Source organism: Vipera ursinii (genome assembly GCF_947247035.1).
Source record: "Vipera ursinii genome assembly, chromosome: 10".
Lineage (NCBI taxonomy): Eukaryota > Metazoa > Chordata > Lepidosauria > Squamata > Viperidae > Vipera > Vipera ursinii.
The window spans coordinates 1,359,576-1,376,015 of NC_139520.1; the positions used below are offsets into that span (position 1 = coordinate 1,359,576).

The following is a 16,440-nucleotide window of genomic DNA, read 5'->3' on the forward strand; positions in this document are numbered from 1 at the left end:
TCCACGTGTTCATCCAGACTCTCAGTACAAACTGTCAGTCCCTGAAATGCCAGCAGAATATCCTCTTGTATTTCTTTATTTTTCTCATTAATAAGCTCTGCCATTTGCTCAGATATTTGCTCAGATTGAAGTTTTAAAGCATCTTTTAAATCTTTTAGTGTTAATGTGGGTGTAGGTGCTGTGGGGGGTGGCATCAATGTCTGAAATCCAGATTGTTGAAGTGGTGATGCCTCCGCACTTTTAGAAACAGTAAATCTAGGTGGTTTGGAAGCCATTTTAACACCCAATTAACTTTCGTTTCTCACTTTCACTTTTCTGCCCAAATTGCAACTTTGTTGCTTTACTGTTAAATATCCAAATCGTTTAAGTCTCTTTTAAGCCAACTTTAAATGCTTTTAACAGAGTCTTTTACAGCTTTAAAAGTCCACTTTCTGTCTTCCTCCTTGATCTTTTATATTATTTTCCTTATTCTTTTGTTCTTCCCACTTTCTCCAAAACATTTATTCCAGCGCCATCTTCCTCCCCTTCTTTTAAGTTAAACTGGAGTTAAAGATCATATACTTGCTGTTTCAATATTCTCCTGCTCAGCTCTGCCTGCGTCCAAGTAATCCAGAATACAATATTGAGTGCAGGGATGGTTGCAGCGTCCTGCTCTGTTTTAAAACCTTAAAACAGAGGAGTCCCTGAGTCCAGGGTTAATTCAGGCTCCAAGGGAGCTCTCACCCTTCGACCCCCAGATTAAAATTCTGGGGGTCTAGGGGAGCTCTACCTCTACCTGAATGCTCATCCTCCCCTCTTCCCCCGAGGGGAGGATTCCCAAACTGCAAAACAGCTGATTGTCGCTGTTTTCATGATTCGAACGGAGCAACGGGGCTGACAGTCAAAAATGACCACCATTGACTGAGCCTTGCCACCCAGAAGTCCATTAAATTGTCTTTCTTGTTTCACATAATATATTCAAAAATAAAGGAAGAATTATTTGATGATCCAAATACACTGACTTGGAAAGTTAGTTGGCAAAGGAAGAAAGCTAGAGTAGGTTTGAAGGAAACAGAAGCTTTGACCTATTAGAGGGGATGCTAGATTACTAACTAGATGTTTGAATATGGTTAAGAATAGACCATTAGAAATAGAACTATATTATAACTAGATAGATAGGATTTGTAAACAGAATATATCTTGGTATGAAAAAGGAAATAAGAATAAGGTAAGAACTTTGAATAAGGGAAGCTTTTGGTTACCCAAATATAACTTGTTCTGAAATTATAAATGATTGGGATATTTTGAACATGGATGGGAAATTAAAATTGAAAAAAGCAAAAATAGGATATAGACTAAATAAATGGAAATTGAATGCAAATGCAATTAAAATATGCTTTGGTTAGAAAAGATATTCTAAACTGATATTATTGATACTATTAGAAAAATGTAACAAATGTCAATATGTAATTGTATATTTACTAACAACAATAAGAATTGTATTTGCTTAGTGTGGAAAAATGGTTATTGCCAGAAGAAGAATGGATATACTGGAGGGTGTAATATTGGACTTAGTTTGAAGAAGCTTACATGAACCACAGAATCACTAATGAACTCAGTCATCACGTTGTCTGTTGGGCACTAGATTGTGAAAATAGAAAATTAATAAAACATTCATTAAAAAATGCCAGACCAGTCTTATTTCATTCTTTCCTAAAGTGACTAGCAGACCAGTGAAATGCTGTGGACGTAGTATACTTGGACTTCAGTAAGGCATTTGATAAATAGACCACAACCTACTCCTTGGTAAGCTAGAAAAAGGTGGAATAGACAACATCACCACCAGATGGATCTGTAGCTGGCTGGCAAACCATACTTAAGAGTAGTCCTCAATGGCACCACATCCCCATGGAGAGAAGTAAGCAGTGGGGTACCATAAGGTTCCGTCTTAGGCCCAGTACTCTTCAATATCTTCATAAATGACTTAGAGGAGGGAATTGAAGGGGAACTCATCAAATTTGCATATGACACCAAACTGGCAGGAGTAGCCAACACCCCAGAAGACAAACTCAGGATCCAAAAAGATCTTGACAAACATGAACAATGGGCTCTATCCACCAAAATGAGTTTCAATGTGGAGAAAAGCAAAGTCTTACATTTAAACAGGAAAAATCAAAGGGACAAGTACCTGTCTTAAAAACAGTAGCTGTGAGAGGGACCTTGGAGTCCTAGTGGACAATCACTTGACTATGAGCCAGCACTGTGCAGCAGCAGCCAAAAAAGCTAATACAATCCTGGGCTGTATAAACAGAGGCATAGAATCAAGATCACGCGAGGCATTAGTACTGCTTTATAAAACCCTATTAAGACCACACCTGGAATACTGCGGCCAATTTTGGTCACTATATCACAAACAAATGTTGAGAGTCTGGAAAAAATTCAGAGAAGAGCAACTAAGTTGATGAAAGGCCTGGAGACTAAAACATACGAAGAATGGCTGCAGGACTTGGATTTGGCTAGTCTAAAAAAAAAGAAGAAATAGGGGAGACATTATAGCAGTGTTCCAGTATTTGAGGGGCTGCCATAAAGAAGAGGGAATCACGTTATTCACCAAAGCACCAGAGGGCAGGGCAAGAAACAATGGTTAGAAACTGATCAAAGAGAGAAGCAATATTGAATTAAGGAGAAAGTTCCTGACAGCGAGGACTGTGGAACAGCTTGCCTCCAGAAATTGTGGGTGCTACATCACTGGAGATTTTTAACAGGCAAGACAGTCACTTGTCTGAGATGGTATAGGTTCTCCTGCTTGAGTGGGGGGCTGGACTAGAAAACCTCCAAGGATCCTTCCAGCTCTATTCTATTCTATTCTTGGTAGGCTCTGTGAACCTTTCAGCTGCTTCAAGGCCAGCCGGCCTTTTCACTTAACTCAGCTCCAGATCTCACCAACTATCTGGTCTGTTCTTTTCTTACCACTGACAATATAAAGAGTTGTATGTGTTTCTAGTTGCTACCAATGCCTAATACATACAGCACATATGTACACCCAATTTCATAGCTTCATTTGTATTGCATGTTTTGACTACCTAATTAACCCCTTTTCTGGGTTTATGCAATGTGCTGTAGGATCATAACCTAACTAAATAGGTTGGATTTGTATACTATGCCAGACCCTCTTTAGCAGCAGGTAGTGTGGTCTGTTAATGTGATTTCCAACCTTTTGGGGCAGGCCTTGACAGAAGCCATTTTGCTGATACTGAGCTCCTTTGGAGAAGTAAAAATTGGAACAAACAAAAAGCTGTAGGCTGAGAAAAGAAGGCAGAAAAGAAAGAAATCTATCATATTTTATCAGTAGTTAACTGGTTTACTGAGAATACATGATTATATTATGAATGGTACAAAATATTATTGTAAAACATCAGGAAATCTCTGTCACAGTAACACATATTCTTGCATACTTTGATTTTGTTCAAGTAGAAAAACGATGGTTTTGATGACCTTAACGTCTGGAATAACCTATTTCCAAAATAAATTAATAATAATGATGATGGTGTGTTGCACAGTCAACCAGATGATCAGACTGGATTTCGCATTTTTATCTATCCTTCCCAAGGATCTTGGAGAGGCAGTGTTATTGTTTGATGGTGCTAAAAGTTTCATCATAGCAGGTGCTCCAAGTCAAGCTGCCTTTTGCAATTGTCTGGTCAATGGTGAATCTGTCAATGCCCATATGGGGGTTCAAGTGGTGCTCCAGGTGTTTTGCGATTGCACCCAAGGCGCCTATGACTATTGATGCTACCTTTGCTTTCTTTTCCCGAAGTCATTCCATTTCTATTTGAGGTCTTTGTGTTTTTGTTTTTCTCCAATTCTTTTCCCTCTATTCTGCTATCTCCAGGTATTGCCACCTCCACTGTCCAGACTGTTTTTTCTTTCTCTTCAACAGTTGTTAAGCCTGGGGTTTTATGTGGCAGGTGCTTGTCTATTTGAATTCTAAAGTCCCAGAGCATTTATCTTCCTTCATTTTCTATTACTTTGTCTATTTTGTGGTCCCACCAAACTCACATCCATTCCAGAAGTGCTACCTTTACTAGAGCATGGCATATCAAAAGAATCTTAAAGAATAACAACTCATTGTAAAATACATTTTACCTTCAGGGTGTCTTTGATGTATTTTGTTTGTCAATTCTTGGTAGTGACAGTACACCCATTTTAATGGATAAGACAGGTTTTTTATTATGATTTAATATATTTTTATTTCCTTAATATGTAACTTGCCTTTTAAAATATTAGGATCTGGCACAGAGGAGTTGATTAATTGTCTATTTTTTATTGTATTTCAGGCCCGTACTCCTTCGCAGTGGAGAATTGACCCCAGTGAAGGGGTTGTTCCTCCAGAGGCAGAAATATCACTTACTCTTATTGTTAATTTGGATGATACCGTATTGTTTCAGGATAAAATCAACCTGGCTATAGAGAACAGTAATTCTTATATCATTCCAGTCCAGGCCACCGGCATTGGAACTACCATTGTCACAGACAAGCCATTTGCTCCTGCCATCAATCTGGGACCCCATTTCAGGTGAGGGTCATTTTTGTCTGTAGCTGATCAGGAGCCAGCAGGCTCTGACCCGTGTGGGAAGCTTAGTCAAGCTTGGGCAAGCCACATTTCGTTAGGTAAGTAGAATTCAGTTAAGATGGTTCAGAGGTTGCTGAATTGGATTAATTCCCTGGTCTGAATCACTTTCACATTCTGAGTTAGCTCGGGAGTTCATGGCTTCCATGATGGCCATGGGCTTGATCCAAGTGATTCAGGGCCCGACTCATGTGGGGGGTCACACTCTCGACCTGGTGTTCCTGTCTGGACAGTGGTTGGATGATCTGGGAGGGGGTTCACCAACCATTGTTCCCCTGTCATGGTCAGATCACCATCTCCTGCAGCTGGTCTTCCGTTATGCCACCCCCCGCCGCTGGCCTGCGGAACCGACCAGGTGGTTCCACCCCAGGTGCCTAATGGACCCACAGCCCAGGTGCCTAATGGACCCACAGCCCAGTCAATGCCTTAGTGGATGCCTGGGAAAAGGCGGCTGCCGGGGCACTTGACTGTGTTGTAACCTTGCGACCTCTGACCCGGCGCAGATCCCGTTGGGCTCCATGGTTCTCTGCGGAGCTCCAGGAGATGAAGCGACGGAGACGGGGTCTAGAGAGCTGTTGGATGTCCAGCCGATCCGAATCTGACCGATTGCAGCTAAGAACCTTTATAAGGTCTTATCTTGTGGCGATGAGGACGGCGAAGTCTAATTACTTTGCTGCCCTCATCGCGTCCGCAGATAATCGCCCGGCCGCCCTGTTTAGGGTGACTTGCTCCCTCCTTAACCAGGAGGTGAGGGAGGATCCCTTACAGGGATGGGCCAAGGAGTTTAGTCATCATCTGGTGGACAAAATCGCTCAGATCCGGGCCGGTATGGACTCTGACTGTGCAGAGTCTGATGTGGAGGAATCGGACGGTCTTGAGTATGTTATCTGGACTGAGTTCGATCCTGTTTCCCCTGATGATGTGGACAGGATCATGGGGAGGCTGAGCACCACCACCTGTTTGTTGGATCCGTGCCTCTCCTGGCTAGTTTATGCGGCCCGGGAGGAGACACGAGGCTGGTTCCAGGCAGTAATAACTGCTTCTTTAAAGGAGGGTGTCTTCCCTGCCGCCTTGAAGGAGGCGGTGGTGAGACCCCTCCTCAAAAAGCCTGCCCTGGACCCGGCTGTTTTAAATAACTATCGTCCAGTCTCCAACCTTCGCTTTTTGGCGAAGGTTGTTGAGAGTGTGGTGGCGCATCAGCTTCCTCTGTTCCTGGAGGAAACTGATTATCTGAACTCGTACCAATCGGGTTTCAGGCCCGGATACAGCACGGAGACGACATTGGTCGCGCTGGTGAATGATCTCTGGCGGGCTCGGGACAGGGGTTGTTCCTCTGTCCTGGTCCTATTAGATTTCTCAGCGGCTTTTGATATCATCGACCATGGTATCCTACTGCGGCGTCTCAGGGGGTTGGGAGTGGGAGGCACCGTTTTACGGTGGTTCTCCTCCTATCTCCTGGGCCGCTCGCAGTCGGTGTTTATTTATTTATTATTTATTTATTTTATTTTATTGCATTTATATACCGCCCTTTCCCTGAGGACTCAGGGCGGTTTACAGGGAGTTAAAAATCAACCATACAAAAGTTAAAACCCAATTTAAAAAATATTAAATCAACCCTGTACTATTAAAAACCCCAATTAAAATGAATGTCACCTCAGCCTGGGCCCGAGAGCTCAAAGAGCCAGGTCTTCAGGCCCCGGCGGAATGATCGGAGGTCGGGAGCAGTCCTCAGCTCCACCGGCAGCTGGTTCCAGAGGGCAGGCGCCCCCACTGAGAAGGCCCTATCCCTGGGTGTCACCCGCCGGCAATCTCTTACCGGCGGGACCCTGAGCAGACCCTCCCTGTGGGAGCGCACTGGGCGAAGGGCGTTTGATGCCGGCAGCAGGTGTTCCCTCAAATACCCCGGACCCTTGCCATGTAGGGCTTTATAGGTGATAACCAGCACCTTGAATTTCACCCGGAGGGCAACCGGAAGCCAATGCAGCTCGCGGAGTAGAGGTGTTACATGGGAGTATCGGGAGACCCCCATTACAACTCGCGCGGCCGCATTCTGCACCAGTTGAAGCCTCCGAGTGGTCTTCAAGGGCAGCCCCATGTAGAGAGCGTTACAGTAGTCCAAACGGGAGGTCACAAGCGCATGAGTAACTGTGCGTAGGGCGTCTCGGTCCAGATAGGGACGCAACTGGCGCACCAGGCGAACCTGTGCAAAAGCCCCCCTGGTCACGGCTCCTATGTGATCTTCAAAATTGAGCCGTGAATCCAGGAGGACGCCCAAGTTGTGAGCCCTATCAACGGGGGGTAACACCTCAACCCCCATCATTAGAGGTGGAATAACTTGGTTAACCCGAGATGCCGATATGCACAGCCACTCAGTCTTGGCGGGATTGAGACGAAGCCTGTTTCTCCCCATCCAGGAGAGAACAGGAGGGGAGAGAGAACCGACCCCTGAGGGACTCCACAAATGAGAGGCCTCAGGGCGGATCTCTGCCCTCCCGTCAACACCGACTGCGAGCGGCCCTGGAGGTAGGAGGAGAACCACCGTAAAATGGTGCCTCCCACTCCCAACCCCCTGAGACGCCGCAGCAGGATACCATGGTCGATGGTATCGAAAGCCGCTGAGAGGTGTTGACGGGAGGGCAGAGATCCGCCCCGAGGCCTCTTGTTTGTGGAGTTCCTCAGGGGTCGGTTCTCTCTCCCCTCCTGTTCAACATCTATATGAAGCCGCTGGGAGAGATCATTCGTGGTTTCGGGGTGGGGTATCATCAGTACACTGATGATACCCAACTTTTTCTTTCCACCCCGAACCAACCCAGCGATGCCCTCACCGTGATGTCCCGTTGCCTGGAGGCGGTCCAGGTCTGGATGGGGAGAAACAGGCTTCATCTCAATCCTGCCAAGACTGAGTGGCTGTGCATATCGGCATCTCGGGTTAACCAGACCATTCCACCTTTAACGATGGGGGGTGAGGTGTTACCCCCCGTTGATAGGGCTCGCAACCTGGGCGTCCTCCTTGACTCCCGGCTCAACTTTGAAGATCATATAGGAGTCGTGACCAGGGGGGCTTTTGCCCAGGTTCGCCTGGTGCGCCAGTTGCGACCCTATCTGGACCGAGATGCCCTATGCACAGTCACTCATGCGCTCGTGACCTCCCGTTTAAACTACTGCAATGCTCTCTACATGGGGCTGCCCTTGAGGACCACTCAGAGGCTTCAGCTGGTGCAGAATGCAGCCGCGCGAGTTGTGATGGGGGTTTCCCGATACTCCCATGTAACACCTCTACTCCGCGAGCTGCATTGGCTCCCGGTTGCCCTCCGGGTGAGATTCAAGGTGCTGGTGATGACCTAAAAAGCCCTAAATGGCAAGGGTCCGGGATATCTGAGGGAACACCTGCTGCCGGCATCAAGCTCCCTTTGTCCAGTGCGCTCCCACAGGGAGGGTCTTCTCAGGGTGCCGCCGGTAAAAGATTGCCGGCGGATAACACCCAGGGGGAGGGCTTTCTCAGTGGGTGTGCCTGCCCTTTGGAACCAGCTGCCAGTGAAGCTTAGGACTGCCCCCGACCTCCGTTCATTCCGCCGGGACCTGAAGACCTGGCTCTTCGAGCTCTCTGGCCTAGGCTGAGAATTTTAATTTTAATTTTAACTGGGGTTTTTATTTGTTCAGGGATTGATATAATTTTTTAATTGTTTTTAACTTTTGTATTTTTTGTTTTAATCACCCTGTAAACCGCCCTGAGTCCTTCGGGAAAGGGCGGTATATAAATATAATAAAATAAATAAATAAATAAATAAATAAATAAATAAATAAATAAATAAATAAATGTTAGAGGGAAATTTATGAAATTAGCAAATGATGCAGAACTGGACAAGATATGTTTTATCCTAGAAGACTCAAAACTCAAACTCAAAATAATCTGTAAATTGATAGAGAAGTGGACGGAATAGCAATGAAATGTAATGAACATATTGAATAATGAATAACTGTAAGAACAATACAAAGTTCTTTACTTCAGAAAAAAATACAATGCTAAGATACTGTATGGGAGATACCTGGTTTGATAATAGTATAAATGAAATGGATAGTATTAGGGATAGCATTTCATCACAAGCCGGATACAAGTGTGGCCTTTCTTCTGAAAAGACAAGTGTAATCATAAGCTGCACATTCAGAGAAGCTGCAACACATGGAGAGAAAAGGCAGTGAGAAGGCTTGGATGTGTGAAGGGGAATTACATGAAAAAAATGTCAAAACTTTAATGTTTCATAGGCTAGGACATGGATTTAAATTATGGAAGGTAGATTTGGATACCTGATTTGAGGAACATAGTTATCTAAATGGTGCTTTTCAGTTCTGTGCTTCTATGAAATAGAAAGGTAATTGAATCCAGATTTTTAATATTGAGAATGTGATATTGCTCACCCATCCCGCCCCTTCTGTACAAAGCAACCCAATAAGGAAGGAAGAATCAGTAGCAGAAACAATCTTCTTACAATCTGTAATATGGTTGAATTCATTTCCCATTGAGGAATTTTCAAAGGATGATAGTGCAGCCATAGAATTGCCATTAATGTGTTATTTTTTCCTTAATCACTCTGAAAAACATTCTTGATTACCAGAGGTAGCAGCTACCAGTTGCGACCAGTCAGATATCCTCCAGACTGCCAGCTCGCATTTTTGTAGTTAACAATTTCACAGATTTTCTTAGGGTCTTATACTTCTGATTAATTTTTGCTGAGTTTACAGTGCTGCCTTTGAACCAATTCCACTACATTATCAACATAAAACTGGGCTTCAATCTAAAACCCCTTAGAGCCCTGCTTCAAGACCCCCTTCCTTGCCCTTTTTTGATTCTGACTGGGTGGTCTTCTGTGCTCTTCCTTTCGGGTAGGTGACGCGTTCACATGATGACTTTGTTTCCCCAAAGCCCAAGTTTGAGAGATATGATAAGGGGAAATCAAGGAGTTGGCCCTCTTTGCTTCTCCACCTCTTTCTTCCTCGTCAAGGAGGAGATGAAGAAAGAGCTGAAGGGAAGCATATAATAGAGGCAACTTATATCTGCTGTATGTAGAAATTATTTTTGGTCTCGGCTTGTATGTGCATATTTTCTCCTCAAATGTAATAGCTCAATTTTCTCGTTTTGTTATTCTTTGCCCACTGTTTCAATGTCCCAAATTCATCTGCAATTTCATTCTATTATTTTCATTCTGCTGTGATGGTCAGCTTTCCCAATATGATAAATATGCTAAGTAGCCCAATCTTATCATCTAATAATAAAAGTAGAATGACTATGGCACGAGAAAGCAAAGATACTGTCAAGTGCAGGAAATCAGGAGTCAAGGAGGTTCAAATGAGTACAGGTTTGTTCCATGCTACCTCTAAACAAGAATCTGAAGTACTAACAGTCAAAGCAAATTGGTGGTAAATAAGAGTCAGTGGAATTCAAGGAGGGCTGGTCTTAGATTTCTTGTGGGCACGAAGGGACTGGAGACTGATGATGTCCCTTGGTCTCAGCCTGGTTATCTCCCACAGATACTGCCAATAACAATAGATTATTGGGTGCGATTCCAAAACATCTGGAGCATCAGTTGGACACCATCAGTCATCATCAGCAATCAGGTAGCAGGGCAGAGACAAAAATGCAGAAATTGTCCATAACAGCCCATAAAGTTCTAGCACTAGAGAACTGCATGAAACAGTTTGAATGTCAAGCCCAAAATGATTGGCAGGTTGAGGAACATCAGAAATGCAGATCTGGAATTAGAAAGTCTTCCAACAATGGGGCAAGGACTTTGCTTATCATGCAGCCCCTGGCTGGCTATGTGTTTCTGTCAGAACCCATTCCTATTTTATTTCATTTCTGTCTATCCTCTCTGATCTAAGAATAAATCCCACCTTTCCCTGGGTTCTGCCATACTCCCATGGCGGAGGGGGGATGTGCCTGCAGGGCTATTACTTTCACTTCCTCTATTCGCTAAAATGTAATCCTTTACTTTGTTTATTGGGTCTGTATCCTCAACAACTTGTTTCCTGCATTATTTCTCTCTCTGAACTCGTATCTTTTAAACTGTTAGTTAAGAACAAAGGAGGAAATAAAGAATGTAACCTCAGTGCCTGGTTTATGTCTAAACTCTCAGAGGAAGGTGTGGAAAAGCCGCCGACCTCGCTGCGTGAGCTGGAGACGGGCCGATGTTATCTTCCCAGTTCCCACAATGGACTTAACACCTGAGGATTGGCTATCCCACATCAGGAGGTTGATCTATGGGGTGGGGTCCTGCTTGGGGACAGTATAATCTACTGCGTTGCACGGAAAAATCTCAGATCCTGTCTATTATGCCTGCTATCACCTACTCTTAATAAAAGTTCCTGTTTGGAAGAAATTGTTTCCAAGAGTTCTGCTTTCTTAAGATGTGGATTTGAAGTGGGACCTGACATTAGACAGGATCTGCATTAATAGTCAACCTGGAAGGAAGACCCTTACCAGGGGAATTTGCAAAAACTACAATGTCACTGAGGCAGGGAAAAACGAACCCACTGCAAAGTGGGAGCCCTCCCTCCAGCCAGGACCCTGCCAGCTATCGGGATCCAAGACACCCTACTCCTCGGAAGAAGAAGTGGGAGAGATGTGCAGCCATAAACCTCGGTGGTTGATGGGCGTTGGGAAAAAAGACAAGTGGGAGAAGAGATCAAGAAAGGTGACCCTGAGACATGGCAGCCACCAACCCGGATGGAAGCAAGAAATGGAGAGATCCCTTCACCTTAGCGAAGAGAAAGGATCCAATGAGGAAAACCCTCGGCGCTCTTGGGGATGAGAAACCTGAACCCCGCAGCTGCTCCACTACCTTGGACCACAGCCAGAGAGACACTGAGGGGGAATCCTCCTGGGGACGTCCACTGAGGCAGCTGTTCTGTACCAGCCTGCTACCGGCCCTGCAGAAAAAGCAGGGACAACCCCTTTACAAACGGCAAGAGGCTGGAATAAAGCCTGCCAAATTTATTAACATAAAACAAACACCAACCATGAAACAGGAGCTATGAAACAGGACTATTCAAGCGGTTGCCTTCAGCAAACCAGCCCTCCCACACATTCCCCTTTTATAAAGTTCAGGGCGTGGCTTCTCTCTGCCTCCTTCCGAGATGCCCCATTGCCTTCCTCTGTTTACTCCTGATTGACTGCCTCCTGAGTCGGGCGTCCTTGAACAGGGCCAGCTGTGGGTCATCTTCATCCACGCTGTTGTTGTGATTCAGGGTCAGCCTGTGGGTTCGGCAGTTGGGTCGGATGACTCAGATGAGGGGGAGGAGGGGGGTGTTGAAGAACTTGCTGATGATGGCTTTGAGGCTCCGCAGAGCCCCCAGCCAGGCCCCTCCTACCTGGTGGAGACCCAGCTGTGTGAGCCTGACAGCGTGGATGAAGATGACCCACAGCTGGCCCTGTTCAAGGTCACCCGGCGCAGGAGGCAGTCAAGTAGGAGTAAACAGAGGAAGGCAATGGGGCTTCTTGAAAGGAGGGAGAGAGAAGCCACGCCCTGAACTCTTTATAAAGGACTTGTGTGGGGAGGGCTGGTTTGCTGAAAGCAACTGCTCAGATAGTGTTTCAAAGCTCCGGTATCTTGGTTCGTGTCTTGTTTGTTTTTGTAATAAATTTGGCAGACGTATTCCAGCCTCTTGCCGTCTGTAAAGGGGTTGCCTTTTCTGCAAGGCCGGTAGCAGGCTGGTACAGAACAGCTGTCAGGCTCACACAGCTGGGTCTCTTTCGTGACCAGGTGGGAGGGGCCTGGCTGAGGGCTCTGCGGAGCCTCAAGGCCATCATCAGCAAGCTCTTCAACACCCCCCTCCTCCTCCTCTGAGTCGTCTGACCCAACTGCCGAACCCACAGGCTGACCCTGAATCACAACAGCAGCAGCCACCACTTTGGCAGCTCCCACTCCCCGCCTATCTGCAACTGCCGATCAGGATGGGAGACAACACCGTTGACGGCGAAGGTACCGATCCATCCAAAGATTCCCGCCACTGGACATGAAATTCAGGGGGCAGTCACAACGCTTGGGGTTCTTTCTAACCCAAGTCCTGAGCTACATGGAAGAGTACGGACAAGACATCCCCAGCGACAACGTCTGTATCCATATCGTGCAATCCGCTCTGGACGGGGCAGCTGCAGACTGGATGGTGAACCTGCATGATTCCGATGCCCCAGAGCTCCACAACTTCAACCACTTAATGTCCTCTCTGAGAAGGCGATTTGAGGACCCCCTGGCTGACTGGAAAGCCCACGAGAGAATCAAAACGGTGAGGCAGGGTAGACGCACAGTAGCCAAATACACACAAGAATTCCGGGCCATCGCCAACAAGCTGAACTGGCCAGAAGACATCCTCCTTAGCCATTTCAAAGACAACCTAAACTATGACCTGTTGATTCTTGCCTGCCTCAAGAAGACTTACGCCAACTCGACGAATGGTATGTCCTAGCAAAGGAAGCAAAGATCAATCTACTGAAAAGACACCGCAGAGAAAAACCATGGGGCCACTTGCTTCCTGAGCCGTCGCGCAAACCAGCAAAACCACCGGCCACGTCCAAGAAATCAACAGGCTGTTTCAAATGCAGGAGAGAGGGGCATCGTGCCATACAGTGCTGCTCGAAAGTCCCTCCATGCAACCCAGACCGATCACCAGCCAGGAAATCAGGGAAGTCACCAGCCAAGCCACGAGAACCCACCATGAGGGCAACAGAGGCAATAGAGTCCCCACCATCTGCCACGCATGGGCAGGAAACTTCCAGCTTACACTGCAGAGGTGGCGGATACCTTGGACAACAACTCAGAAGGTGAACTCCTGGTAAGTGGACCCATCGTGCCCATCCTCAAGACAGTGACTATATTAGCCTCCTCCATGCCCGAAGCTGTCAAAGTAAAAGCCTTCATAGACTCTGGCTGCACCCGCTGCCTCATTAGCCCGATGCTAGTGGGGAATTTGGGCATCCCCATGAGGAGGCTGAGACAGTCGATCTCATTCAGCCAGTTAGATGGGTCCATAGCGGTGTGTGTGTGCCAACTACCCTAGTCACTTTACCAATCCATCTATCCCTGGGGGACCATGAAGAAGACATAATATTTGTAGTGACACCAGGCATGGAATGCCCAATGATCCTGGTGCTGTAGTGGCTAAAGAGATAGAACCCCTGGGTAAATCGGAGGACGGCAGAACTCAAATTCCCAAAGGGGGATCATGTGAACTTAAAACCCCAAAAGGTCCCACCAATCCTAGGAATGGAGAAAGCATCAGTGGGAGAAGAGAAAGGTTTACCAGAAATACCTGAAGAATTCCGAGACCTTGCTGAAGTCTTCAGCGAGGAATGGGCGGATAAGCTCCCTCCTCACCAATCCACAGACTGCAATAGAATTCAAACCCAGTGTTCTGTTTCCCCCCCCCCGGGGGTACAAACAGACAAGCAGGCACGACTAGCAAGAATTAATTCCTCAGGCTTTAGTAATTGCCTTCTGATAAGGCCTTGGCAGCAAAATACAAACAATCAGCCAAAATAGGCTCGTTACCTCAAGCGTCTGCTGGAATGAGATAACTTCCAAACAATTACTCAAAATGAGTCCAAGCAAACAGTCCAGAAACAGACGTACAGAAGCATTGTCAAGAATTCAGGCCAGGGTTTCAAACAGGTAGTAAATCCGACAGAATTCCAAAGATGTGACCAGAAGTTGATTAAATTGCTGTTTGCCACAACGTCCTGAGAGCAGCCACACCCCCTTTTGTACCTTGTGGGGTGTGGCTCAGTGACTCAGCTAATCCCTGACCCTCCTACTTTTCCTACGCTGCTGTAAAAGCTTGGCTCTGCGCCGTTCTCGGGGATCTAGCCATGATTCATCTCCGCTACTCTCCATCTGCTGCAGCTGCTCTGGCTCACTCCCAGCCTGGCTAATCACAGGGTGCTCCTGTCGGCCTTCAGATGGAGATGGAGGCCTTGCCAGAGGGGAGGGTCCCGGAGAGGGAGGCCTTGCCAGTTCCTCCCCATCATCCTCAGAGTCCTCTTCCTTGGGTAGGACAGGCTCGGGGCCACAACACCTGGGGCAAAACTCCCGAAGCCCAGACTGTACTCCATGAGCCCTAAAGAGATGGAGGAGATGGAAAGATTCATAATTAAAAATCTAGAAAGGGGATTTATCGAACCTGCCAAACCCAAAGTGGCTGCCCAGTCCTCTTTAGGGAGAAGAAGGATGACACTTTGCATTTGTGCGTGGCTTACTGCCCCCTGAATGCAATCATGAAGAACATGTTAGCCCACCTATCGAAAGGAAGGATTTTTAACCAAACTAGACCTAAGAGAAGTGTACTACCACGTTAGGATTAAGGAAGGGGACGAATGGAAGACCGCATTTAATTGTCCAATGGGATGCTACCAATTCAAAGTTTTGCCATTCGGACTACAAGGGCCCCCCGCAGTATTTATGCAATTAATCAATGAAGTGTTAAGGGGGCACTTATTTAAGGGGGTCCTGGTTTCTTTAGATGACATTCTTATGTTCACCAAGTCCAAAAAGGAGCATGTCAACCTAGTCAGAGCAGTTTTAAAAAACCTGCAAGCTGCCCACCTATATGCCAAGTTATCGAAATGCGAATTCCACCAGGAAAGAATAGACTACCTGGGGTATCGCATATCCCCACAGGGCATCGAAATGGACCCCAAGAAGGTCAGGGCAGTACTAGAACGGGCACCACCCTGCACAAGAAAGCAATTACAAAGTTTCCGGGGTTTCACAAACTTCTACCACCAGTTCATCCCTTCATTTGCCCAAATAGCCCTGCCCCTCACGAACCTGTTAAAAATGAAAGGGGGGGCTCAGTGAAACCCAGCCAGCCACTGAATTGGACAATGGAATGCCAAGTGGCATTTGAGAGGTTAAAGAGACTTTTCTCTGCCAAACCCGTACTGAGGCACCCGGACCCAGATTAACCCTTTGTAATACAGGCGGATGCAAGTGATGTGGTAGTGTGGGCTGTATTATTACAAGAAAATGATGATGGGGTACTGCAACCATGTGCGTACATGTCCAGGAAACCCATTGAGATAGAACAACACTGGGCTGTGTAGGAAAAGGAAGCGTACGCTGTGTGGTGGTCATTACTTACATGGCACCATTTTCTTGATGGGGATAAAATCCCCTTTCAGGTCTGGACGGACCACAAAAACTTGGAAGCACTAAAAACACCCAGAAAACTAACTCCTAAGCAAGCCCGCTGGTCCCAGCACTTTCACCAATTACATTTCATGCTCAAACACTTGCCAGGGGAGGGGAAAGAACCTCCTGGCAGATGCACTGTCTAACGTGCCCAAATATAACAGCACGTGAGCCACTGATTCTAAACCATTCATGCCCAAACCACAACTGGCAGCACCAGTAACCACCAGGGCCCAAGCCAAAATAAAGCCGCAGCTGAGTAGCCAAACCGGAATCGAATTCCGGAAAACTTTGAAAACAGATGAATGGTTCCAGAAAAATAGACATGTGTGCACGATCAAGGATGGGTTGCCATGGGTGGGGGAGAAGTTATATGTACCAGCCACCCAGAGGGTCATTTTCATGCAGCTGTGTCATGATACAAAATCAGCAGGGCATTTTGGATTTGTAAAAACTTTACATTTAATTAAAAGGCAATTTTGGTGGCCATCAATGAAAAAGGACATAGAAGGTTATGTGGCTAGCTGCCCAGCTTGCGCAGCTGCCAAGAGGTTGCAAGGGAAATCTCCTGGTCTGCTACAACCAGTGGCGAATCCCTCAGCCCCATGGAGGGAAATATCAATGGATTTTATAGTGGAATTACCAGAAAGC

At 46.4% G+C, this 16,440-nt stretch overlaps 1 protein-coding gene across 1 annotated transcript in view; it reads left to right on the forward strand.

The window, feature by feature from the left end:
* Positions 1–16,440, forward strand: part of HYDIN (HYDIN axonemal central pair apparatus protein) — a 358,209-nt gene that overhangs the window by 99,351 nt on the left and 242,418 nt on the right. Inside the window, exon 19 of the mRNA XM_083370240.1 lies at positions 4,317–4,555. Within this exon, the coding sequence (XP_083226366.1) occupies positions 4,317–4,555 (239 nt within the window). The remainder of the gene's footprint in view (positions 1–4,316; positions 4,556–16,440) is intronic.